The sequence below is a fragment of the Podarcis pityusensis genome, assembly GCF_964106645.2.
Source record: "Podarcis pityusensis genome assembly, chromosome: 1".
Lineage (NCBI taxonomy): Eukaryota > Metazoa > Chordata > Lepidosauria > Squamata > Lacertidae > Podarcis > Podarcis pityusensis.
The window spans coordinates 69679250-69704010 of NC_138028.1; the positions used below are offsets into that span (position 1 = coordinate 69679250).

General features: G+C 39.7%; 1 protein-coding gene across 1 annotated transcript; it reads left to right on the forward strand.

Annotated features, from left to right (window-relative positions):
* Positions 1-7145: 7145 nt before the first annotated feature.
* Positions 7146-23232, forward strand: TMEM41B (transmembrane protein 41B). Its single transcript, XM_081013419.1, has 7 exons — positions 7146-7379; positions 12554-12671; positions 14502-14630; positions 17229-17322; positions 19261-19365; positions 20678-20816; positions 21908-23232. The coding sequence occupies exons 1-7, from the start codon at positions 7262-7264 to the stop codon at positions 22075-22077; spliced, it is 873 nt and encodes a 290-aa protein (XP_080869545.1). The 5' UTR covers positions 7146-7261; the 3' UTR covers positions 22078-23232.
* Positions 23233-24761: the final 1529 nt, after the last annotated feature.

Below are 24761 nucleotides of genomic sequence, written 5' to 3' on the forward strand. Positions count from 1 at the left end.
AGCTGCCGCTCGCGGCCGCTGGGAGGCCCGACGCCTTCCGCTCGGCTCTTGCCGCCGCCGCTGCCGGGCATCACGGGAATTGTAGTCCGTTCGGAGCGCTTCCTCCCAGGCCCCCGTATGCCACTCAAACGGGGGTGGCGCAAGCATTGGCCGTGCAGAGCGGGGAAACGAGGACAACGTGTAACGTGTGGATGCTACGTGGGTAGAATAAGGATCAGGAAATATAGTGCTTTCACTGGTTCCATTAGTGCAAATATAAACGACTCTCCCTTGTATGTTTTCGGATAAGGCAGATGCGAAGGAGGGTGCTAAGAGGCAGCAAAAAGTGATGGACCGAGCCTTGGAGCGCTCTGCTTCTTCCTTGGGTTTTCTGTCCGCCCGCGTTTTCTACTGCTGTAACGTTGGACAACCAACCGTCAGCATCCATGTGTGGTATTGAACACTGGCCGCATATATGCAAACACAAGCTATTAACCACTATATTAATCCTATAGTGTTTTTATGGCTATGCCCAACACTAAAACATGGTTTGTTTAGCTTTACCATGGTTTGTTTCTTCCTAACAAACAACAGTCATAAGCCATGGTTTGTTGTTGGGTTATGAACCTTGGCTTGTTCCATCATTTCTAGAGCAAATGAAATGGAAAGAGAGACAGAGCTGCACTGAACTTCAGATGTGCCTCAGTACAGTCCTCCCTAGATTTCTTCCATTAAAGTTTTGGAGCTGCAGACCTCCTAATCCATACATCAGGGGAGCCTCTTGTAACACATAACTCTAGTCTCTGGGGTTCATGATGTACATTTTCTAAAACAATTTTAATATATTCAAAAATTATTCATTCAGGTCAGTTTAATATGTAAAATCTGCTGCCAGAATAATCTACAATATTTTCAGTTTGAATAGGACTGCCTGCTACTCAGAATCTCACCAGTTAAGTGTTGGAAGTAGGCAAGTCTTTTGCAAGCGACGAGTCAACACTTAGATGAACTTTAAACAGTCAACAGACTAATGCAAGGAGGGAGGAACCAAGACAACGAGAGCCTGGGGAGAAACAGTATGATGAAAGATGAAAGAGACAGAGGAAGTATGTAATGAATGTAAAAGTATAGGTAGGAAATTATTGTAGTATAGAACAGAATATAATTCTATGTAAATTGCTATGTAAATTGTAATTACACCATAGATAAATAAATCTGGAACAATTAATACAAACAGTATTTGCAGATCATTTAAACATAGAAAATTAGTTATTGTTCAAATTGTATAGAAGTCTATCTTATTCAGTCTTTTGAGAAGTCACCTTGCATCTACCTATACCATGTTGTGAAATCTACCCCTTTTATGACAAAGAAGATGAAACCCAAAATCTTCATTGTGTGGAGGTGTGGTGTGCACAATCTCACTCTCCACTAATTTGGAAAGGGGTTCTTATGAAACACTCCACTTCCACGTCTATACATTGAGTATCCTCCTCATGCACTTCCAGTTCTGTAAATTATTTGTCCTTGACACTAAGTTTTCCAACAGCCTATCTCTCTGCCCTTCTTCCTTGCTGTATCCCTTCCTGCCTCTTTACTCCTCCAACCCAACCATAGTTAGCCTCTCAAAGTCTCCTGATATGTTACTCTGCCTATTACTCCTTTGTGATCCTTACACATAAAATATACAGTACGTACGAGAAAAGAAAACACCTTCCAGAACACCAGCGTGAAGCCTCTTTTATTGTTCATTTTAATATTTACCACCTTGATAATGTTAGGTTGAATAATATTTTTATTGTATTTATTTATCAACATGAGTTTGACCAAACTGCGGGAGGCAACGGAAGACAGGAGTGCCTGGCGTGCTCTGGTCCATGGGGTCACAAAGAGTCGGACACGACTAAACAACTAAACAACAACAACATTAATAATAATAATAATAATAATATTTACATTCACAAACCTTGTAAGTAATTTTGGATATAATCATGATGTTTCTTGTAGTAACTAAATATGTTAGGGGGACCACCCAAAAAGTATGTTTTTTTAAGAATACCCTGAGTCCTTCAAAAGTCATCTTAAAAGGATCAGAGCAGGTGATAAAATTGTAAATGATAAAATTATTATTATTATTATTATTATTAATTTAAATAAATAAAATAAACATTAAAAGTTCATTGCCAGAGGTCATTCAAGTGTTGAGGCAACATCTTGGTTTGTGCCTAGCCACGTAGTGTATTTTCAAAAGTTCTACTTTTGAGATTAGTTCTAGTGAATTCTGATATCACATAGTTGAGGGTTTGTGGTTATTCCTCTTTCTTCAACTGCAAGAAACCATCATGGCTCTGCTGGGAACCAAAGTTAAAATATCCAGATCAAAATAAATATCTGACCTGCAGTGTTCAAGATGAATGCACAGATTTCATGCAGATTGTTGCTTGTGAGGTGAAATTAGTGCAGTACTCGTAATCTCCACACCACCCTCCCAAATAAAACACTAATCCTGTTTAGCAGCTAAGTCCACAGTGGCTTTTCATCCTCACATTAACTGCTGTAAGTGACACTATGCGCTTTCCAGGACAGACCTTTGGGCTAGTTCTGTTTACTAATCTCATTATAAGAAATGCTCCATCAAGTGTTGGGAGTATTCTGCTAGTGATAATTCATATGTAGCTATAGTGCTCTTTTACAATGGAAAATAAACTTCAGACTATCAAATGAATAAAGTTCAAGTAGAGGAAATAAGGGAATTAAAGTGTGGAGATAATAAATAAAAAAGCAGAGACAAATTAATAAGGGCATATATGGAGAAGAATTAATCTATCATAACTGCATAATTTTATTTATTTTGAACTAGTGTGTTTATACATCAAAATGATTCTTAAATAATAAAGAAACGTGGAATTTACAGATAATTTAGAATGCAGCCTTTTAGCTGCAAACTCCATTTTTAAACCCTTGCTGATTTTATCTTGTCTCTACAGAAATACCTTTCAATAATTTAACATTTGTAGCAGGCTTCCTCAATCTTGGCCCTCCAGATGTTTTTGGCCTACAACTCCCATGATCCCTAGCTAGCAGGACCAGTGGCCAGGGATGATGGGAATTGTAGTCTCAAAAAACATCTGGCGGGCTGAGTTTGAGGAAGCCTGAAAATTTTGTAGGAAGGTTCTGCAAGAGAAAAAACCTGCTTTAAGGGTAGAAGAGTTGTAACTCAAAATGTTGATCTTTTGAACCAGACAGATACATTTCACTGAGATATCAAAATGTAGTGGGGAATCTCATTTTTCAGTTGAATTAGAGGCCTGATCATGCATCCCACTTTCTCCTATCAATGCCAAGAATGACACATACCTGAAATGCCTTTGTTTCATTGGTCCTTTCAAGCAGCATAATTCAATGCCACTATTCCAACTACATAGTGTCATGCCATGAAAGGGCCTTATGGCTTCCTGCAGGATCAGATATTCTGGTGATGGTGGTGCTGTTAAAAATATAGAAGCATAGCCAGGAAAAAGGTAGCAAGTGGAAAACTTAATTATCGCAATAGGGATTACTGGTAAACTGGTTTACATTTTCATTCAGTTTGCTTGAGGATCAGATAGTAAATCTCTTGGTGATCTATTTTACTGAAGTAAAATTTATAGTTTAAGATTACTTTAGATTAGAACTTATTACTGGAACATTGATACCACTGAGAACAATCACTTCAGACTGAATCGTCAACTATAGTATGTGCTGAAGCTGTTAGTCTTTCAGCTTGTACTTTCATTTCTGTTTGGTATACCGTAACAAAGATACAGTCTTAAATAACAGAAGACCCAATTACCAAGTCTGATCTAATTTGCTACAAGGTATTATTAGGCAGAGAAACTTTTATACACAGCGTATGTCACTTTTCACGTTTAATTTAATCACAACTTTGTTTGTAGAGCCTAGTGGGGTGTGTTCACAGCTAACAGTTTACAGAACTGTAGCTGGAAGTGCCCATACCACTAAGTCATCGTATTTAATAATGTGTTAAATGGGCACTGAAAGATCTAACAATAGTTCCAAAAGAAACAGTTGTTCAGCGAGAAGGTCCTTGATATCTGCTTTAGCTCTGGTGTGAAGATTTGGGGGACTCTCATGGTGGGGTATCTGTCTGCATACCTAAATCCACTAGACTGGAACCACAGTTGTTGAATGTTTTGGAAGCCAAACAATTCAGAACCCAAATGCCAACTACCAGGAAGTGAATGCTTCTGTTTTCGAACGTTTTTCAGAAGTCGAACTGCTTCCTGAGAGTTTTTAAAAATTTTGCTCCATTGACTTTGCCGACCGGCAATTGCGCCTCAGTTGTCGAATGTTTCGGAAGTTGAACAGTCTTCCGGAATGGATTACGTTTGACAAGCGAGGTTCCACTGTATATTGTTCGCTGTACTCATTTTGGAAGGTACTATAAATGAAGAGAAGACTGTGGAACTATGCAGTGGAAAATAGAGCAGGGGTGGCTAACTTGTCAACATAACCAACAGTCAAAGATGATGGCAGCTGAAGTCCAACAACATCCAGAGGGTGAAAAGCTAGTCACCCCATTCTTATTTCCTCTCCTTCTTCTCCATTCTTGACTCCTCCCCTCACTCCCATATTAAAGCTTTTGAGTGAAGGCTGTTAAAAATCATACTGTGCATGTTTGGCGTGCATAGAACAAGGAAACATCCTGCACAGGACCTTTAATTCTGAATGCCCCTAGATGCTGCTGCCAGATTACAAGGCTTCAGCAGGCACATCTTATGATTGTGGCAGAGTTATGGTTTAGTGGTGTTTGATGCAGTCTTACTGAAGTTATTCAGCTCTAAGTCTGGTCAATGCTTGGATGAAATACTTTAAAGGAACCCCAAGTATGCCACCTTGAGTTCAGTTTAGTGGTTTGACCAGCATTTTGCTGAAGTGTCCAATTTGACTGCCTGCTACATCTTGTTATGAGTTGGGGAGGGGTAGGCTACAGTATATGCCTGAGCCCTGCTTCTATTTACTGGATCCAGCAGAGATTCAACTGCTGGAAAAGCCAGGCCAGTCAGATAAAGGCCCGTGGGCCTCCCTCCCTGGTTAGTTAAAAAGACAAAAAGGCCTGAGGGCAAGCTGGGAAGCCAGAGGGACAAAGCAAGATGTTTGATTTCTGTTCAAATCCAAGGTTGTGGCTATGGGAGAAACAAGACCCGTTTGGGGTACTAATGCTGTGAACCCCTCCATCGTAGGTTCATGTTGTATTTATGCAAATAAACTATATTATCATAAAGACACCACTGTCTCCACTGTCCCAAAGAAACCGAATCCTGGGTAAGCGCCTGGAACCCTTAGAATCTCACACCGCTTGGAGTAGCATGAAACAATATTAACATTATAGACATTCTGTAATGTATAGAACTTAGCAGCTAATGCTGCTTTTTGAATATGTGAATGCACTTGGCCTTCAGTGTTGTGTTTCACAACCCACAGACAGATATGCTGCATAAGGTTGCCATATTTTTAAAAATAAAAACCAAGACACTTCAAAAGTTGATCTTTTTTAAAGCAAACCCCCAAAATTGCTAAGCTTTTTAAAAGAAAACCCAGTTGTTGAGATTTTTTTTTTATTATTTTTTTACAAAAACACCATGGCCCTAATGCCACATCATTAACTAAGTCGTGTACATCCTGTTGTGGTTTTCTCAGTACAGGAACTTCCTTCAGTTTTGTATCAAAATGAATTTGAAGTAAATGTCATGGTGGTATATAATTAGGGTTTCTGCTTGGCTGGTTTTAAACTGGCTATTTAAAGTAGCTAGTTTTACTGGATAGTCTTTTTGACAAGGAGAAGGTAGGTTGTACGCCATTCACTGTTCTGTATATATTGCGAGGAAGTGATATTCCTTTGAGGAAATATCGGGGAAAAGAGGCACACAAAGAAGCACAAATCTACAAAGTTCAACAAATAAGTTTTACTAGCATGTCTGATTTAAGTACTACCGTCCAAGCTCATAATACAACATTTTGAATTCCTGCTTGTGAAGAAATCCCATACATTTCCATCAAGTTGCAGCCTGCAGCCCATTGAACTCTGTGGCTTATTTTCAGAAAAGTGTGCCGATAAAAAGCCTGCTCCTCTTTTGTCCTGGAGCCAATTGTACACCACTATCACTCTATGCATATTGCATAAGAACATGGGAAGCTGCCTTGTACTGAGCCTGACCTTTTAGTCCACCTAGCAGTATTTTCAACCCTGACTTGGCAGTGGCTTTCCAGGATTTCATGCAGCGATCTTTCTCAGCCCGATCTAGAGATGAACCTGAGACTGTGTACATGCAAAGCACATGCTGTACTCCCGAGCTACGGCCCTTACTTGGAAGGAAGTGCCACAGTGTGAGATTGGACTTACTGCCAGCCAAGAAAAGATAAAACCCTGGGTTTCATAAGAAGGGCCCTGCCGGATTAGACCAAAGGCCTATAGCGCAACATCCTGTTTTCTGCAGCATATAATAACTAGCAGCCACTTAGTGAAATGTCCCGCAGCGCTTCTACTCGGTGGAACCAGTACTGGATTTATGTATAAACTAAACAAGCTATAGCTTAGGGCCCCACTCTCTTGGGGGCCACAAAAAAAATGTAAAGAAAAAATACACCTGGATGTACATTTCCAAAATATAAGGGAAAAATAAAATAAAACCTACATACAGCAACAGTATTTTGTGTTGTATATGGACCTATAGCATATATTCAACACAAAAACAGCAACAATTTGTTGCTGACAAAGGACAGCTGGACATAAAGGGCCCCATTACCTTCAGTAGCTTAGGGCTTCATCAAACCTAAATCCGACCCTGGGTGGAAGCCATGGGCGCAGCTGCCCTTCTCCCCGCCCCAAATCCATAAAAATCCATAGCAAACTGAGGTTCTGCCCCCCCCCCCAAATCCCGCCTACGCCCATGGTGGAACCACTGCGTTCCTTCTGAATCGGCGTCTTTTGGAGAAAGAACCGACTTCCACGGTATTTACTAGAAAACGTGGGCAGCCCTTCCAGGAACCCAAGAGCAAAGGTGTTGGCAGAAGGGCGGCGGGGGAGCCTCTGCGGGCGGGGCGGAATCACAGAGTCCGCGCCTGCGGCCTACGGAGCCGGCGAGCGGGCGGCGTCGGCGCTGAGGGGAGGGCTGCGGCCGATCCCGCCTCCTCTCGCGGTTCTTGGCGCCGGCGGAGGCTGAGCCGGGCCTGTGTGTTGCCGGCCGGCGAAGGGGCTGGTGGCGTCACCGAAGGGGGTACCATGGCGCAGCCGGGCACGAGCCAGCGAGGGTCCGGGAGGACGTCGGAGAAGGAAGAGGCGGCGGCGGCAGCGAAGGAGGCGGAGGCTGCCTTGGAAAGGCATCAGGAGCTGCTTGCAGGTGGGAAGCAGAAGCGGCAGGAGGCGAACGCGTGAGAGATTCCTGGATGGATGGATGGATTGGGGGGGACGCTGGAACCAAGCCGGCGGTGTGCCTGGAGGTGTTCCGGGGTCACTGGAGAATGAAGGATAGGAGACGCGGGAAGGGAGAGGAGGAGGAAGAGGAAGAAGGAGGGTGACTCAGAGGGAAAATGCACATGCTCCGAAGCAGCGTTTAATGCCACAAAAGAAGAAGTGTCGGGGTTCAAATTCGCCTAGATCCCGAACTGAACAGTCTTCCCACATAATCCGTGGCTGGCCGGTTCTCGGTTTTCTTGGGCACTCTGCAGATGCTCAGAGGGACTCATTTATTAAGCCTTTCAAGTCGAGACCTTTTGAAAACAAGTTCTGGGGGGCCCGAGGCCTGTCAGGAGCCCTACTTGGGAAGTTTGCTGTGCTCTCATGGGTGTGGAGGCCCATATGGCGTGATGTGGGGCAGTTCTTCCACGTTGGACCTCAAAGCAGATAATTCAGGTTCAAGACTCATTAGTCATAAATCTCTGAAGGTGATGTTGGGCAATTGGGATATTGTGGGTGGCCTGTGGCATTCAGCAGTAAAGTTGTGTTCATTCCTATGGTACAAGTTGCTGTTAGCCTGCTTTATGTATTTATTTACTCCTGGAACCCAAGGTTCCCAAGCAGTCACCCCTCTGGACACTGACCAGATCAATACCAGTTTAGCTTCATGCACTGTGGTGGCTTCAGAGTTTGAATCGTAGCCATTGGTCTTCTGAGAACAGATTTCCTATAACAAGAAGTGCTTTAAATATAATAAATACTAATGATGAGCATTATGCATGAAGGAAACCAGTTGTTAGGGGCCTAGGAAAGTGGTGTGGAGTAAGGAATGTAGTTCAGGAGTTGAGTACAAAAATGCATTAACTTTCAGCTGTTTTATTCAGAGTGTAATATTCACAGTGGGACTTCTGTGTATAGTTCCAGCTGTGAGGTTAAGACAGGTCCCATTGATTCTTAAGGTCTTAGAGACAATAGTGAAGAACTTCTTGCAAGTCTTTCCAAACCTTCATGTGAATAAAATTGGCACAGTAGTTGTGATTGAATTAGAAAGGGATGTCTGCAATGTCATATGTGATGCCTGCTAGACGGTTATCAGTGATGGGGTATGTCTAGCCTCTTCAGCAAAGATTCCTTGGGAACATATGTTGAATGCATATCCCAAATCTGAGGTGTCTTTCACTATACACTTGCAATCTCTGTAGACTTATTTGGAAGGATGCCCAATTGTTCTTGGTGGGATTAAGTTGCTTCCTCTAGGCTGTATGAAAGACTCTTCTGGGAGATTTCCCACCTTCCACAAGCATACATTTCCCACCTGGAATAGAGCTGATAGTTGAAAATGAAGTAGGATTATGTGTTGCGTTTTGTGGGAGTGGGCTTGGAAAGAGAAGTTGTTTTATTAGAATAACCTTGTGATGACCTAGTGTGTCGTTACTGGTTCTGAGTGAAAATTCATTTTACTGATACAGGGTAAAGTTGAACTGCGGGAAGGCAGAGCAAACTGCTCACAAGTGAGAAAATGCTTCTCTCCAAAAACATTTTTCTCCCAGCGTATTAGTGAAGCATGTTTTTGTGTGTGAAATGTTCTCTTTGCCATATTTGCCATAACTTTCATGTATTCAGATAGACAGGTCTCCTAACATCTTTCTCGTGCTTTTCTGTCAGGTTACATTTTAGATGGGAACACTGCTAAAACTAATGGCATTAGTTTTAAGACATAAGATACTGTTCATGCAGGGCTGCTCAGAAAGGACTGAGCCTATTCCTAGCTTCCCAAGTTTCTTACTTGCCTGCTTTTTTTATTAAGAGAGGCCCTACTTATTGTACGCTAGAAACACAACAGCCTGACAGTGGAAAAACTTGAGTTTTCTGTTTCTTCTTTGCCAGTCCACTGTATTTCTGTGGTGGCTGCAGAGGAAGTGAAGCCCCTTTCTTTTAGCCAGAATGGGTGCTATACAGGCTGGCAAAAGAGAAACAAGTACTCTGATTCTCTTTGCTAATCCACTCACCCATCTGTGTTGAGTTCCTGGTTGGCAGTGGAAACCAGGTGAGTGGGGTAACTACATTTATTTGAGGGGGTGAAGGAAACCATATGGCTGTATTCAACTAACTTGGTTTGCTAGTGGAAGCCAGTGCAACTATTCCCACTAGTGCAAGAGGACTTATGCCATCTCCTCCGTCTGCACCCTCCCCAGATCTGTTCCAGAGGGTTGAAGGATCCCCCAGAACAGCACATGGGATATCATTCTCTCGGGAAAGCAGAAATGATACATTGAATTCATAGGTTGGATACAGACCATTTTAGTACAGTGGTACCTCATGTTACATACGCTTCAGGTTACATACGCTTCAGGTTACAGACTCCGCTAACCCAGAAATAGTGCTTCAGGTTAAGAACTTTGCTTCAGGATGAGAACAGAAATCGGGCTCTGGCGGTGCGGCAGCAGCAGGAGGCCCCATTAGCTAAAGTGGTGCTTCAGGTTAAAAACAGTTTCAGGTTAAGTACAGACCTCCAGAACGAATTAAGTACTTAACCTGAGGTACCACTGTACTTTTTTAGCATGTACTGTATAGCCTGCCTTTCTTGTGTCTTGGAACCCAAGGCAGCACATGTGTGGTTTTGAGAGGATTACCATCCACAGACTGACCAGACCCACATGTACTTAGGTTTCCTAAGATGATAGTCTTGTGGCACTTCAAATTTTACCCAGGGTAACTAGTCCTGTCTTTTGCCTTTTAAAATTGGGAACCCTAGTAGCTTGGTACAGGTAAGGACATTTTGACATTTACAGCCTGAAAGAGCAGAGTATTTAAACATGTACCATAATTGGTCTAAACTGGCATGGCGACATTGTTGTAGCCACATTATATTAGATGCTTTGGAAATCATTGTTATTTCAGAACTTGACATAGTTATTCAGAGTTGCTGCACTTCAAATATTAAAGCCTAGTCTATAAATTTGCTATGTTATCCAGTTTAGATATAAGTGGGTAAGGAATAGAGGAAGCACAGTAAATGCTACTTTATGATTATGTGTTCTTACTCTGACTCTTAACTGGCTGTGGCAAACTCCTGTAAGTGAAATTACTTGTGTCAAAGACATTTAAAAAGTTGGCTTTGTCACAAGGACTTTAAAATTAAGGTATACAGTACATTCTAGTTTTAACATAATTCCTTTGGTTCAGTGGGCTTATCACAACAGTGCATCAAAATAATGTTCAGTATCACTTTTATATTGAACCGTTTTTCATGTTGGAATAGTAATTGAAGTGCTTTTGCCAAATTGAAGTTGTAATTACAGATATCTACTGTACTTGAGATGATTGAGTGCAGTTAAATGTTAACTCTCAGTTCTTTGCATATAATGTCACTTGAGTGGTCCTAATGATTTTTTTGAATTTATTTGCAATAGAATTTGTTCCAAATTGAATCATGATATACTTCCCTGTGCAAAAAGCACTCTAATCAAAGTAAAATTTAAAAGTGTAATGCATTGGAAACTTGTAAGCTTTGTTTAGCCTCCAATGCAATAGCAGTTGTTAGAAATTGGCATGTAATGTGGAAATTGAACTTTTAAAATGAGCATAATTTCAAGAGCTTAAAAAAAATGTAATGGCAGGGGGGGAAATCAGGTAAAAACTGTTATCAGCTTATCTTCTCAAAACCCTTGTTGAGTTTGGCATTTTAAAATTTCATAGGTCTTTGTGGGTTGTGCACATATTTCAGACCTAACATGAATGCACATTCATACAATTACCTACAGCATAGATACAGTGCCATGATTTGTGATGTTGGCTTGCTGGGGTAGCAGTGTGACACCCAGAGTGTACATCTGCTGCTGTAAGAAATGTGAAATTCAACTGCCACTAAACAATTATCTTTCTTTCTGCTGACAGTAATGATTTTATACAGATTCTTCCTCGGAGGCACTGATTTTAAGAGGAGTAATGAAACTTCAGGTGTAGCTGTGCAGATGGTGTGCCTTCTGTTAGACATATGAGGCTTTATGAAAGCATGCTACACAAGTGTAGTAACTTCAAGGCAAATTGCTAAATTCAGAACACTTGTTATGCCACGTCATATGATTTTCATACTTATGTGGCAGTTTCATCATCTCTGTACTCCTCTTGCCAGCTGATAACGATGTAACATCACAAGAGGGAATATTCAGTACACATTGCATAATCATGGCACCACCAATTGTAATAAACACTCTGGGATTATTATTATTCTTGACAGATAAGCAGGGTGGATGATCTAGCCAGTTTACTACAAAGTAGCAGTCTCACACAGTTGCCTGCCTGAGTGAAATAGTTGTATCAGGCAAGTTGGTCATGGGCATGTTTCCTTTATCCATCAATAGAAGCAAATTTAAGAAGAGATGAACTTATTGCTTGATTATCATCACTAAAGTAAGCTAGGGAAGTAGACTTGAGTGAGCTCTAGTTACCTTGTCAAACTCCATTTCTTTTACAGGATTCTTGCCAAAGTAGTAGATATGATGGTCATCCGAACTGAATTTGCCCATTCCCGTCCATTTTAGTTCACTGATGCCCAGGATGTCAATATTTATTCTTGCCATCTCATTTTTGACCACATCCAACTTACCAAGGTTCATGGTTCTTACATTCCAGGTTCCTATGCAATATTTTTCTTTACAGCATTGGACTTTCCTTTTGCTTCCAGGCATATCCGCAACTGAGCGACCTTTCGGCTGTGGCTCAGCTGCTTCATCCACTCTGAATCTACTTGTACTTGTACTCTTCCTCAGTAGCATGTTGGATGCCTTTCAACCTGAGGGGCTCATCTTCCAGCGTCGTAACTTTTATATGCCTGTTGTCTTTGTCCATGGAGTTTTCTTGGCAGGGATACTGGAGTGGCTTGCCGGTTCCTCCTCCAGGTGGATCACGTTTGGTCAAAACTCTCCACCATGACCTGTCCATCTTGGGTGGCCCTGCACGGCATAGCTCATAGCTTCTCTGAGTTATTCAAGCCCCTTCGCCACGGCAAGGCAGTGATCCATGAAGGGGTGAAGTCTAAGTGCCCTTCCTCAATTCAACCCCTCAAATATGATTTGTAAGAACTCATGAATTAATTATATTTTTGTTCCATTTCAGGAAAGGCCCATAAAGAAGGTGGATCTGCACGAATGTCCCTTCTCATATTATTGTCCATCTTCTTAATAGCTGCATCTGTTATGTTTCTGGTATATAAAAACTTTCCACAGCTGAGTGAGTAAGTATGACAAAGAATTTGCTTTGTTTCCAGCAAATGTACCTAAAGAACCTTACAAACCTATAGAACTCAGAAGCGAAGGACACAGTTCATTGAGTTTTCAGAAAGGAACCATGTGTATAAATGTCTAGTTTTGATATCAAAATTTACCAGTAAGCCACAAGGTACGCTACCTGGCTCATTCCTGTCAGAAATTTGACATAACCATTTAAAGATTACTGACAAAGATTTTTTGTTCAGACAATACATTATGGAAGCTTGTTGTACTACTATATCAAAACACTTCATATTGCTGGTTAACCCCAATCTTAGTTTTAATATGTCACAGTGTGTAAATTTCCCAGGTGGATAGTTGTATATTCTGGGATTAGAGGTTAAACTAACCACCTGTTAATGTCTGGCAGTGCTGAGCTGTCCAATTCAAAATTATGTCATCAGACAAAACTTGGACAAATGCTCATTTCTCTACACATTCACACCACAAAAAGCTGTTACAATTCTGTGTTCAAAGTAGTTTTTAACTATTGGAGCTCCCCTCTCCAAAAAACCAAACAAACTCTGGAATTGTAGATTTCTGATTATGCTGAGCACTGCTGTTTCAAAGATTTGTGATAGTTAGCTGTTACTGTTTAACTGACGTGGAAGCAGTGTTAAAAACTCAGATATATAAGCTAAGTGCTAAATGGCACCTTAAACCTAGGTTACGGTTGCCGCAATGGAATATCTGTTAGCTAGGGGTTTGCCTGATTGTCCTCTTTCAATGCTATAATCCTATGATTCTATGATATCAACTACATTGCTTGACTGTAGCTTGCTCTTACAACAATTCACTTGTCCCAATATGCAAGAAGGAGAAACACACACAGTGGAAACACACAGTGGAAATGAAAATGGTATTAACTATGGACTAAGCGAGAGGTTTTTAAATTGTGGTCTGTGATGATGGAGGACTAAGATGACCAGCAACGGCTCCATGATTCACAGGGCAATACAGAAGCACAAGATGCATGTCTTTTGCTGTGCACAAGTCAGCAGACTCGGTGCAGATAGCAATCACCAACCTGTCACCCAGAAATCTCCACGTAGTCACAACTGGACCAGCTCTAGTAGCAAAACACACCTGGCACCTGGGGAATTCCAAACATTGTGTGGAAGTAGCTTACATTTGTAGTGTAGATGTGGCCATAGAGCTTCTTTGTATGTTCTGCTAAGAATCACCCAAGCGTTTTCCAAAAAATAATATCGACAGGTATTTGAAAGGAATTACTTGCTTCCAAAGATGCAGAGATTTGGGGTATTCTCTGTAGATGTGTTATCTATTGAAGCCCTTCTCTATCTCTGAAGGAATGTTTTGTCCAGTTTGAAAGCGAAGTGGATAAAAAGTCTAAACACCACAAACAATTACTCTTCTCTCCTAAAGCATAGAACATGTGTTCCATCTGCTTGTATTAAAAGTTATTGAGTTGTGCCTGAATATTATGTTGATTACGATGTGTGGCCTTGCTTTGAACATTGACTTTGATTAATAATTGCTGGAGCGGAGGCAAAGGTTTTGATAATATCAAACTGTCTAGTAATTTCTGAACAACTGATGTTTTGATGTAGTACCTTTGATACTTCAACAGGTTACAGAATAACATCAAGTAGTAGTTTAAAGCTGGCTGTATGTATTACAAAATCCAATAAGTCAAACAGTGTAATTAGTATTTTACATTAAATCTTAAGAGTGCATGATACATTATGTCACAGTGCCATTAGTATCCCTGCTGTTTGGGGCAAGCATCTGCTGTTTATGCTGGTAACTTCATCTGATTTTTTTTCCCCCTACAGAGAGGAGAGAGAATGTATAAAGGTTCCCAGAGACATGGATGATGCCAAAGCCTTAGGAAAAGTTCTCTCTAAATACAAGGACAACTTCTATGTACAAGTCTTAGTGGCCTATTTTGCTACTTACGTTTTGTATCCTTATTTGAAAAATACACATAGCTGTGGCTTTCTGGAATATGACATGAAGTAGTTTCCAGGCTCTTTTTTCTGTGTGGTGGTGATGGACCCTCTTGATTACATGGATTGGGTTCGAAGATAAGTGAATAGATGGAAGTTCATAGAAGAAAAGGTACCCATCCCCTGTACCTCCTGAAAGGATCCATGGGGTGGGGGCTTTTGAACAAATGGAATGTGGGGAATAACTTTAAGAGCCATTAAGAATTTGTGTGACCGTACTTGGCATCTTTCAATATAGAACTGCTGGTAGTTAACAGTGTGTGGTTTTCATTGGTTTGTATAAAAAGGCCCTTTCCTCACTTCAGCATTGAACATGTTTATTTCAGAATTTTCACATGTAAGATTGGACCAGAAAGGTAGAAAAAAAGAAAAATGGAGTACATTGTATTGTTGGGGGATTAAATTCAAGAAGCCAAGGCTGCATTCCTAAATATACAGTACTTACTAAAGAATATGCTTCATTGTAGGCAATTGAAACTACATCTAAGTGAAGATAGGTTTCCTTTGCAAATGACTTTGTTTTGAAACTATAAAATGATTTATGAAATAAGGTGATTTCATCCTTAATAACACTCCTGTGAGTTGAATCATTTAATCCTAGAGGATAATGAAAGCAGAGAGAATGCCACTGCCTTTGGAATCTGAGCAGGGATTATCCTGCATTACCCTGGCTTGATTTATTCCATGAAAGGGGAACCTGTGGTCTTCCAGATGTTAGACCACAACTTGTGATGTTCCTAACCATTAGCCATGCTGGCTGGATGAGTGAGTCCAGCAACTTCCCGAAGGCCACAGATTCTCTAAGTCTGCTTTTTTCCATTTCAAGTGGGAGAGATTTATCAATTTTAACAGAACATTAGTAATCAATAATTGAAGGAACTTTTGAAACTGATTTTAAGAAGCAACCTAACTTGGTTTAATCCTGTATTTTTAAGATGTGAAAACTGCATCGGAAGTCAAAGGGGTTAAGAGCATTTAGGAAGACTTGACTTATTTGCATAAAGGAATATTTTTGTGCTGTGAAGTTGTTTAAAAAAATTCTTAACACATAGGCAACCTGATAAAACAAGCAGCTTTATTTTTATTGGTGGTTATTCACCCTGTGGGGATAGAATATGCTAATTTGCTATTGCTAGGTTGTTAACAACACTTGGATAGAAATGAGTCTTTGATTCACTTAGCTATTTAAAAGTTGTTTGAGGCATGCTTCGTTAGTGCTATGTGAACAACTTTTAGCAGCTGTAAACAAGGCTATTTAATGGTACCATTGAATAGTACTTCATAGTACAAAATTATGTTTTGTAAGAGTTTGGTTCACAGAACTTACAGTAAGCAGCCTACACAGAGGTAAAGCTGAGATTCATTTATTATATTCCTGCCCTGGGACCCAATAAAGGTTAGAAATACCACAGGTTTTTTTTAAAAAAAACACCCAATGTGAACCTTTATTGGTATCTAAATTAGTAGAACATCATAGTCTGTGAACCACCGTGACACCTCCAGGTATAAGGCAGTATATAAATTCAGTAAATAATAATAATAGTCTGTTCTATACATTGCAGAATGAATGTTTCAGATTTGACTAAGAGCCAGGTACCAGCACAAGTCCTGCTAATACACTGGGGCTTTCCCCTCTCTTCCCCCTGTGGACCCCCCCCCCCAATTGACTGTGGGGAAGGGAGAGCATGTCAGAGGATGCTGCAGAAACACACACAGAGGAGAGGGGAGATTTTTCCATCTGGCAAGCTGAAATGTTTGTGTTTACAAAACAACGATTGTGAAAGTCCCCAACACGTTTGAATGGTCTTTTCCTGACAATCCTCTCCAGGCTGCAGTCATCCCTGATGCTTGTGCACCTTTTTCTTCCACACTTTCCCCTTCCACATAACTTTCCATGAATGTGCTTCGATACAGCACTTTGGGAACATCCAACTTCTTCTGCAATTGGCTTTTGAGGCTTTCCCTCCTTATGGAGGGTCTCAATGATGGCTTTCTGCATAACTGTCAGGTCAGCAGCCTTCCCCATGATTGTGCTTCCTACTAAACCAGACTGAGAGACCATTTAAAGGCTCAGGAACCCATTGCAGGTGTTATGGATTGAATAGCTACCGCACCTTTTCACAATATTCTAATTTTCTGAGATTGTTAATTTGGGGTTTTCATCAGCTGTACACCATAATCATCACAATTATAACAAATAAAGGCTTGACATATCTTGCTTTGCATGTCATGAGTCTATCTCATATATTAGTTTTACCTTTTAAGTTGAATTACTGAAATAAATGAACTTTTCCATGATATTCTAATTTTTTGAGTTTCAAAAAAATTCAAATATTAAACCATCTTTTAAATTGTTTTTATTGGCAATACTTTTTATATATAAATTATTTAAAATTGTATTGGTTTTAAATTTTTAAGGTTGTAATCCTATGTACCTTGGAGAAAGTTTTATTAAAAACAGTCAGACCTAACTTCTGAGTAAACATGCATTAGTATACTCTGCATGTTCAAAACAGTGAAGTAATGTTGTCCTTAACTAAACCTACCATCCAGTTTGCAAACCTTTGCTATTCCTGGATCAATATTTCTGAGTATACTTTCAGGATTTCTCTACCCTTTCCCTCTAGCTCTATTTCTTGTTTGTTTGGTAAGTATTAATTACAAATACAGAATGCTTTTCTTCAAAATATTTGATTAAGGTATTTGCTATTTAGTGCAGCAGCAGATGATGTGAATAGTACAGCCCTAACCTTTTAATATTTAACAATTGAAGTAATGAACAGGGGAGTTCTTATTAATTAAATGTTTAGCTATTAAATGTTTAGCTATTACTTTCTTAGGAAGTTCAAAGCTGTTTACAATAAGACAGTAACAAACAAAATAGTAATATAACTGAAAAACAACCTAGAAATAGACACAGAAAGAATGTTGAAAGCAACCTAAAAACCTGCTGGCAGAGGTTTGCCTCAGGACCAAAATACACATTACTTACTCTAAATAGATTTTTCCCATTTAATTGCAAGTGTCTCTTCCCTGGTGTGCTGTGAGACTGCAGCATAAGGAGAAGTTTAATTTAACCTTTCCGTTATGCTGCAGTGGGTACCAACGGGAACTTCTCCCTTAAGCCTAATTGAGGTGCAGGGGGCATCTTGATTGGGGTCATTGGTGGGGAGAGAAAACCCAAACTTCCCTTCCCGGTGGAGCCCACATCTGTAAGGAGAGAAGAATTGTTCTGCTTCTTTACACAATCACTTGTGTATTTATCTTTTTTATTGGATTTGAAAAGGTGTCCTCAGGTTGTATCCAATGTTAGTCATATTCAGAGGAGACCCACTGAAATGAATGGACCCAAGTTAAACATGTACATTAATTTCATTGTGTCTACTCTGAGCAGTTGGGTGCACTGATTAGAAGATAGGGTAAGAATATTTTAAATATATTCAGCTGGCTCTGTTAAATAAACATAGCAATAATTGTTTTATGTAAAGTAGGACTGGCTTTTCCTCCACTGAATTTTAACGCTAACAAAGAAAGAGAATAGTTAATAGAAATGTAGCATTTACTAGTGAGGACAGTATACTAAATCTTGCTCTCCTGGGGCAGCTGAAATTTGCTTTTGACATAAGGGGTGGTAGTGATGAATCAGCTCTCAGAAAGGAGTACTTTCTAATGGACAAAGTTGAATAAGTGATAGCAAAATAATAATTTTACTAGATAGTATTCAACTAAGTTTAGCCTGGAGTAGACCCGATGAAATTACTGAAAGTGACTAAATTAGGTCCATTAATTTCAATGGGTTTACTCTGAGTAAAACAGAAACATTGGGTGGGATTCACATAACACATCCTGCTTCTGCAGCAGGGCTTACCCCTTAATTCCCGTGTTCTCATATCATATTAGCAAGCTAATATGCTTGTGCAGACAGAATGTTTGTAATAGTGCAATGTTCAATTCCACCCACTTCTCTGGTGGCTATAAAAGTGAGCAACTGGAAACCAATTTAAATGCATTAATTAGGGTGTGATGTACATCCATTTCCAAGACTTGAAACAACTTCTTAAGAAAAAGGAAGGGCGTTATGGTTAGGGTCACTTGCAAAACGCTATGTGAAGGCAATTTGGAAATGGTGGCCTCGGTGCACCATGTTGTGGACAGCTAGTCACTTGTAACAACAGATGGCCCCAGATGCAGACACACGAACACCCTTGTATAATAAAAGTCCAATTCAAATCAGTTTAAAAAGAGTTTTCTGTAGTTACTACTATTTTGAAGCTTCTTGTACTAGAGTTGAAGTGTGTGTTCAGCAGAATCATACAGACAACTCATACATGGTAAGAGAGTTTCTAGACTAGTTTTCTCTCAGATATGCTAGTTTTCTGCATGAAAGATTTTCTTTTTAACATAAAGGGGAGTACTAACAAAGCAGTCGCCTATAGGTGGTCTGAGGTGATACAGTTCTAACTAAGAGAGAGTAATATTGAATGTATAGATAAATGCTTAACTACATTGATTATTTGAAACCCCATTGCATGTTAATCATGTGAAGGATGAATATATGAGAGTCTCATTTTCCATTCATTTGCAGTGCTCTGGACTTGGGGCCTCTTTCTGTTATATGCTGTCCTATTTAGTTGGAAGACCTGTTGTTTATAGATATTTAACAGAGAAAGCCGTGAAATGGTCACAGCAGGTAAAGTCACTCTGGTGGAACATCTGTCCTAAAAGCTTACATTTAAGTATAAGAGGATAGGAATTACACAAATACAGTGGTACCTTGGTACTCGAACGGCTTGGCTCCTGAACAAATCGGCTCCCAAATGCCACAAGCCCGGAAGTAAATGTTCTGGGTTGTGAACATTTTTCAGAAGCTGAACTTCCGACGTGGCTTCCGCTTGAGTGCAGGAAGTTCCTGCAGCCAATTGAAAGCTGCGCCTTGGTTTTCAAATGGTTTTGGGAGTCAAACAGACTCCTGGAGCGGATCAAGTTCAAGAACCAAGGTACCACTGTATCCATTTCCCCCCACTCCTGGTCACAACCTGGATTTCATGCTAAACCATAGTTCAGTGTGACAGGAATGAGTCTAGAAGTAAATTTTGGGTTTGCATGCTGTTCGTGCTAAACCATAGCTTGTGTTGTCTGATTTGACAAACACTGGTTAATGTTAATTTCAAGCAAGCCAACTTGAAACCAGTTGTAGCATATCTCTTTCCACCCCTACTTTCCCCAAAGTAACAGCAAATATTGGGTTTTGGCAATATGTCAACCACAGGTTCTCTTTGTTGACAATGGAATGAGTTGCTAGTGGGCTGTTATGTCTGTGCCCTCAAGCCTGGAAACTCTCAGCTGCTTTCTGGGCCATTTACTACTACTACGTCTTCTTCTTCTTCTTTTTCTTCTTCTTCTTCTTCGTAGTAATAGAAGTAACAGCAGTGGTAGTAGTAATAATAATAAATTTTATTGTTTTATTTTTCTGTACATACTTTCACACCCCTACCTAGAGAATCCCCTATGTAGAAATTGCTTCCTTATTTTGGGATAGCCCAGGTTAACCCCTCAGCCACCTGAGTTCACTATTAGAGGGGTAAAGTTGGACCTATAACAAAGCATTGCAGTATAGGGTATTCTTGTTCCCTGTTCCAGTCAATCAGCCATGGTCCTCCATGATGCTCTATTTTGTTCTCTCTCTTACCCAGTTTGGGGAGGGGTTTTTCATCCAACAGTCAGCATTCCCTGGCCACTCCGTCCTCGTTTGGCTTTTTTTGGGTTTGCCAGCATCCTTAGTTCCTCCCCAAAGGTTTTGTTGTTGTAATTCTGTGAACCTTGGGGGTTCAACCAGACTTGCTGCTTTCTCCCTCCTGTGTGTGAATGGTTCCATTTTAGCTATGCGAAGACCAGCACTCGCAAGTAAACTTTGGAAATAGAGGGAATGATTATGCAATTAAGATTGCTGCTATGTTTCTAAAATAGGATTCTTTTAATTTGGAATTTTTATATCCCAACAGGTTGAACGACACAGAGAACACCTCATTAACTACATAATATTTTTGAGAATAACTCCTTTCCTTCCTAATTGGTTTATCAATATAACATCTCCTGTAATAAATGTCCCATTGAAAGTATTTTTTATTGGTACTTTTCTAGGTAAGAATTCAGATTAAAGATTTGCTAAATGTGACACTATTTTCCTTTCTGCATGCTTCATTAGTACACAGCCCCATCTCTTGGGCAGTTGTATAAATTTTGAATAACTGTTTTTGCATATTCTTATTTTAGTGCTTTATTTATTTTTAGTTGTTAAGGAATGCAGGCTGTAAATTTCACAGCTAAATAAAAATGAGCTGAAATTCTACATATCTATCATAGGATACATTCCATTTTGGAGCCTACTCTGTGGCATGATTGTTGTGAAGAAATCCTACATCACCACCATTGTTTTGTCTGCTCATTGGATCTGTTCAGAATAGTAAAAAGGCCTGTTGCAGTCTGGCCAGCAGGGGGATGGTGACTGCTTTGCAAGAAGCTTTTCAGATAAAGTTGCTAGCATCCACTACAGTGTGGATGCTATGTTTATTTCTGAATCAGTGCCAGTGATCACACAGGGCTCCTGACTGTTCACTTTGTATTGAATACCTTTCAACTTGCACAACCTGAAGTTGTGAAAAAGTTATCTGGAGAACCAAGACCCATGATAGGCACTTTGGATCCTTGGCTTCTGTGGCTTATTAAAACTGCAAGGCTTGGTTGGGGTAGTTAGCTGTGTCACATAAGTAGAGAAGGCAAAGTGCCAGTGACACAGAAGCAGACAGAAGTGAAATCCTGGGTTGTAGCTTTCAGAAGGTGGACCTTGGTAACTACTGATTTGGCCTGTAGCTTTTGGCCTGCAGGATGCCACAAGGTTCTGTCTTGACCCCATGCTTATTAATGCCTGCTTTTAAGCAGGCAGCAAATAAATTTTTATTTAGGCTGGTTGTTTTGGAATCTCCATTTTTCATTCTTGATTGATTTAGTTATTGGGGGGGTTATAAGTGCTTTTTATTGTATAAACCATCTTGTACATGTTAGTTACAAGCTGGAATATAGATAATACTTTAGTGTGGTAACCTAAATAAAAATGCTTTAAAAATAGAATCATAGAATTGCAATGTTGGGGGAGAACAGGTTCTTCCTTCATGACTTCTGTTTTGTGTTTAATTTTTTCCCCCTGATCCATTTTTTTTGTCTTTTATTTCCAGGTGTTGCGCCACCATCTTTTGTAGCAATTAAAGCTGGAACAACGCTCTACCAGCTTACAACAGCAGGTGAAGCAGTCTCCTGGAACTCTGTTTTCATTCTCATGATTCTAGCTATTCTCTCCATTCTGCCAGCTATTTTTCAGAAGAAACTTAAACAAAAGTTTGAATGAGAATTAGCCTGGATCTTCATGTCCCATATTTCATCTCAGGATCAGCACTATTTCTATGGTCACTTTTCTATCGCATCTTTCACAATTTGAAAGGAGAGAATTATAAGAGATAAAAATGTTTCTGGACTTCTTGCTGAGTTTTATTTATGGGGCACAAAGACAAAATAACTGCTGTCAGAAGAAATTAAGATGAACCGTATACTTTTTTTAAAGCATTGTTCATTCTAACTAATCAGTAATATATGTAATATACATATGCATATGTATACATATGTATATGTATATGTATGCCTTATCTGATTTTGTTTGTGTAGGCTTAACATGATAAATTCATTCCTGTTTCCCCCTCATCTTTGCACCATCATTCATAATTCTGAAAAAGTAATAGACTGCACAGTTGTTTCTACAGCCCAGTGGGTAATGGATTGTATGGATTCTTTATTAATGAGCTCCTTGTGGGAGAGCAGGAAGAGATATTTTGACCAACGTTTCAGAAATTCCTGGGTTTCATTTTGCTTCATGCCAACTGTGGAGACACTGAAAAACATTGAGTGACTTTCCTGTCATATGAATGTTTTTGCTGGGGTTGGGGTTGATCAGACTTTTATCTATCATGGCACATGAAAAATGCTAACTTTTATATATTTATTTTGCCAGTATTTCATATGTATGACAGCTGTTTCCAAAATTGCTAATATTTTATTAAACTAATTAATCAGCTGTCAAAAATAATTATTTGCATGCATTTATAACTGCATGCAAAAATGTGGGAAACACTTTGAGGAATTATCAATTTCAGTTAGTAAGCAGAAACAATCTGTCATTATAGTTAATTAAGTATATAATGTTTGCTAGGTTTTTATTTATGTAGCATGGCCATATAGCATAACCTCTGGTGTAAAGATCCATTGGTGCTCCAAGTGCCCAAACAGTGGTTCTTCAGGCACAGAATCCCTCATTTGTTTTCATGGCCCTGCAGCTGAAACATTTTGTAAGTGCCTCAGTATGAGGAAGCTCTATGCCTACATACATACTTTCGTTGGGTTAAGGTTATCATGTACAAATTGTACATCTTGTAAATAGACGTGCTAGGAAGATGTGTCCCTGTTTTGATGGAAGGCTAACTGATGATTAAATTTATTTTTGAAATTTTAAGAGCTCTGTTATGGTTTTTACTCCCCAAGGTAATGATACCTTTCCTTGAATAATTATTGTTGCTAGGGGTATTTTGTTTCTGTTTCTGGGCTTCATTATATTGTTCCAGTTCAGAATGCCATTCAAGTGTGTCCATCTCTAGGCCTGATTACTCTGTGCGGTTATTTTTGTTACAAAACAATTTTAGCCATTTTACAGTTCTTACAAACAAAGCAGACTACAGTACTTGCCAGCTTCTGCTGTCCTCCTTTGAATCAAGGCTAGTATGCCAAATTTAGTCTGTAGACAGTTAAGTACTACATGCCCACTAGTGTGAAGAACTACCATATAGTACCTGTTCCATTCCCATACGTTGGCACTCCTTCCCTCTCAAAATGGCATTCTCCTAGCTGGTTCACAACTCATCTAAGGTACACAGTGTCCTTCAGTCTGTAATCAAAGGCCCTTTGCAGTTCACTTGAGCTGTGCAGCTCTTCAGCAGATAAGCATTGACTGAAGAATGTTACAGGTCTCTTTTGTGATTGCTCAAAAGCAGTGATGAACAGGTAGACATTGGCAGTGTGGGTGGATGATGGCTCCAGTAGTGAAAGACTCTGAGGTCCATAGATGTTTGGCAAGCAATCTGATGTACAAGAGGCAAAATTATGCTGTTTGAAATGCAGAAATGGTTATTCACTAAAACGGTACAATCCATTAAAAGCTAGTTGCAAGCGCCATTGAAAGCAATGGAATGGGTAACCTTTGCTGTAGTGTGCCCTTTTTGAGTTTAAAGCAAGCAATGGCACACTCTAAAACTCAGCTGGTAAAAGCGGAGATTACTTTACATGGTTGAAATTGCCCATAAGTCTGTTTTTGAAGTTGCATGGTGCTTAGTGCTCAAGTGCATTGGGTTATTAGGAATAAAAACATTCTAATATTTTTCTGCAATCTTGTAAAATAGCTTTCCTCTCATCCTGAAAAGCACCACTTTTCAGAGGAGCTTTTGAAATGTAAGAGTATATGTGAATATTGGCAGGTACCAATACCTACTGCAGCCTTGTTCTTTTATAATATAATATGGATTGAATCATTTTATTACAGTATTATGTGTAAATGCAACTACACAGAAGATACATTAATATATTTCATCATTTGTGTTCTGCATATACAGTTTTTGTTGCTTTTTGCCTATTTTTAAAAAAGTGTTGACCTGACCTCATAATAAATGGTATAGTGGCATAACCAAATGTTATCTTACTAGGTATATTGTTATTACTGGTTAGATTTTTTCAGAGGTTGGTTCAGAAATGTCTAAAAGTACACCTGTCACAACAAATGCCACATTATAATGCTGAACCATTTTGACCTTAGTAAAATTGTGGCAGGTGATTTGTGTAGTTGATACTCCTGCTCTGCCGGGTCCAAACTGTGTAGTGTTCTTGTGGATTTGAGACAACCTAAGAGGTAATCTTCATTCTGTCTTTGCTGTTCAAGATACAGTACAATGAACTGGTTGAATTAAGTTTTCAGACATATTTTCCCACTACGTA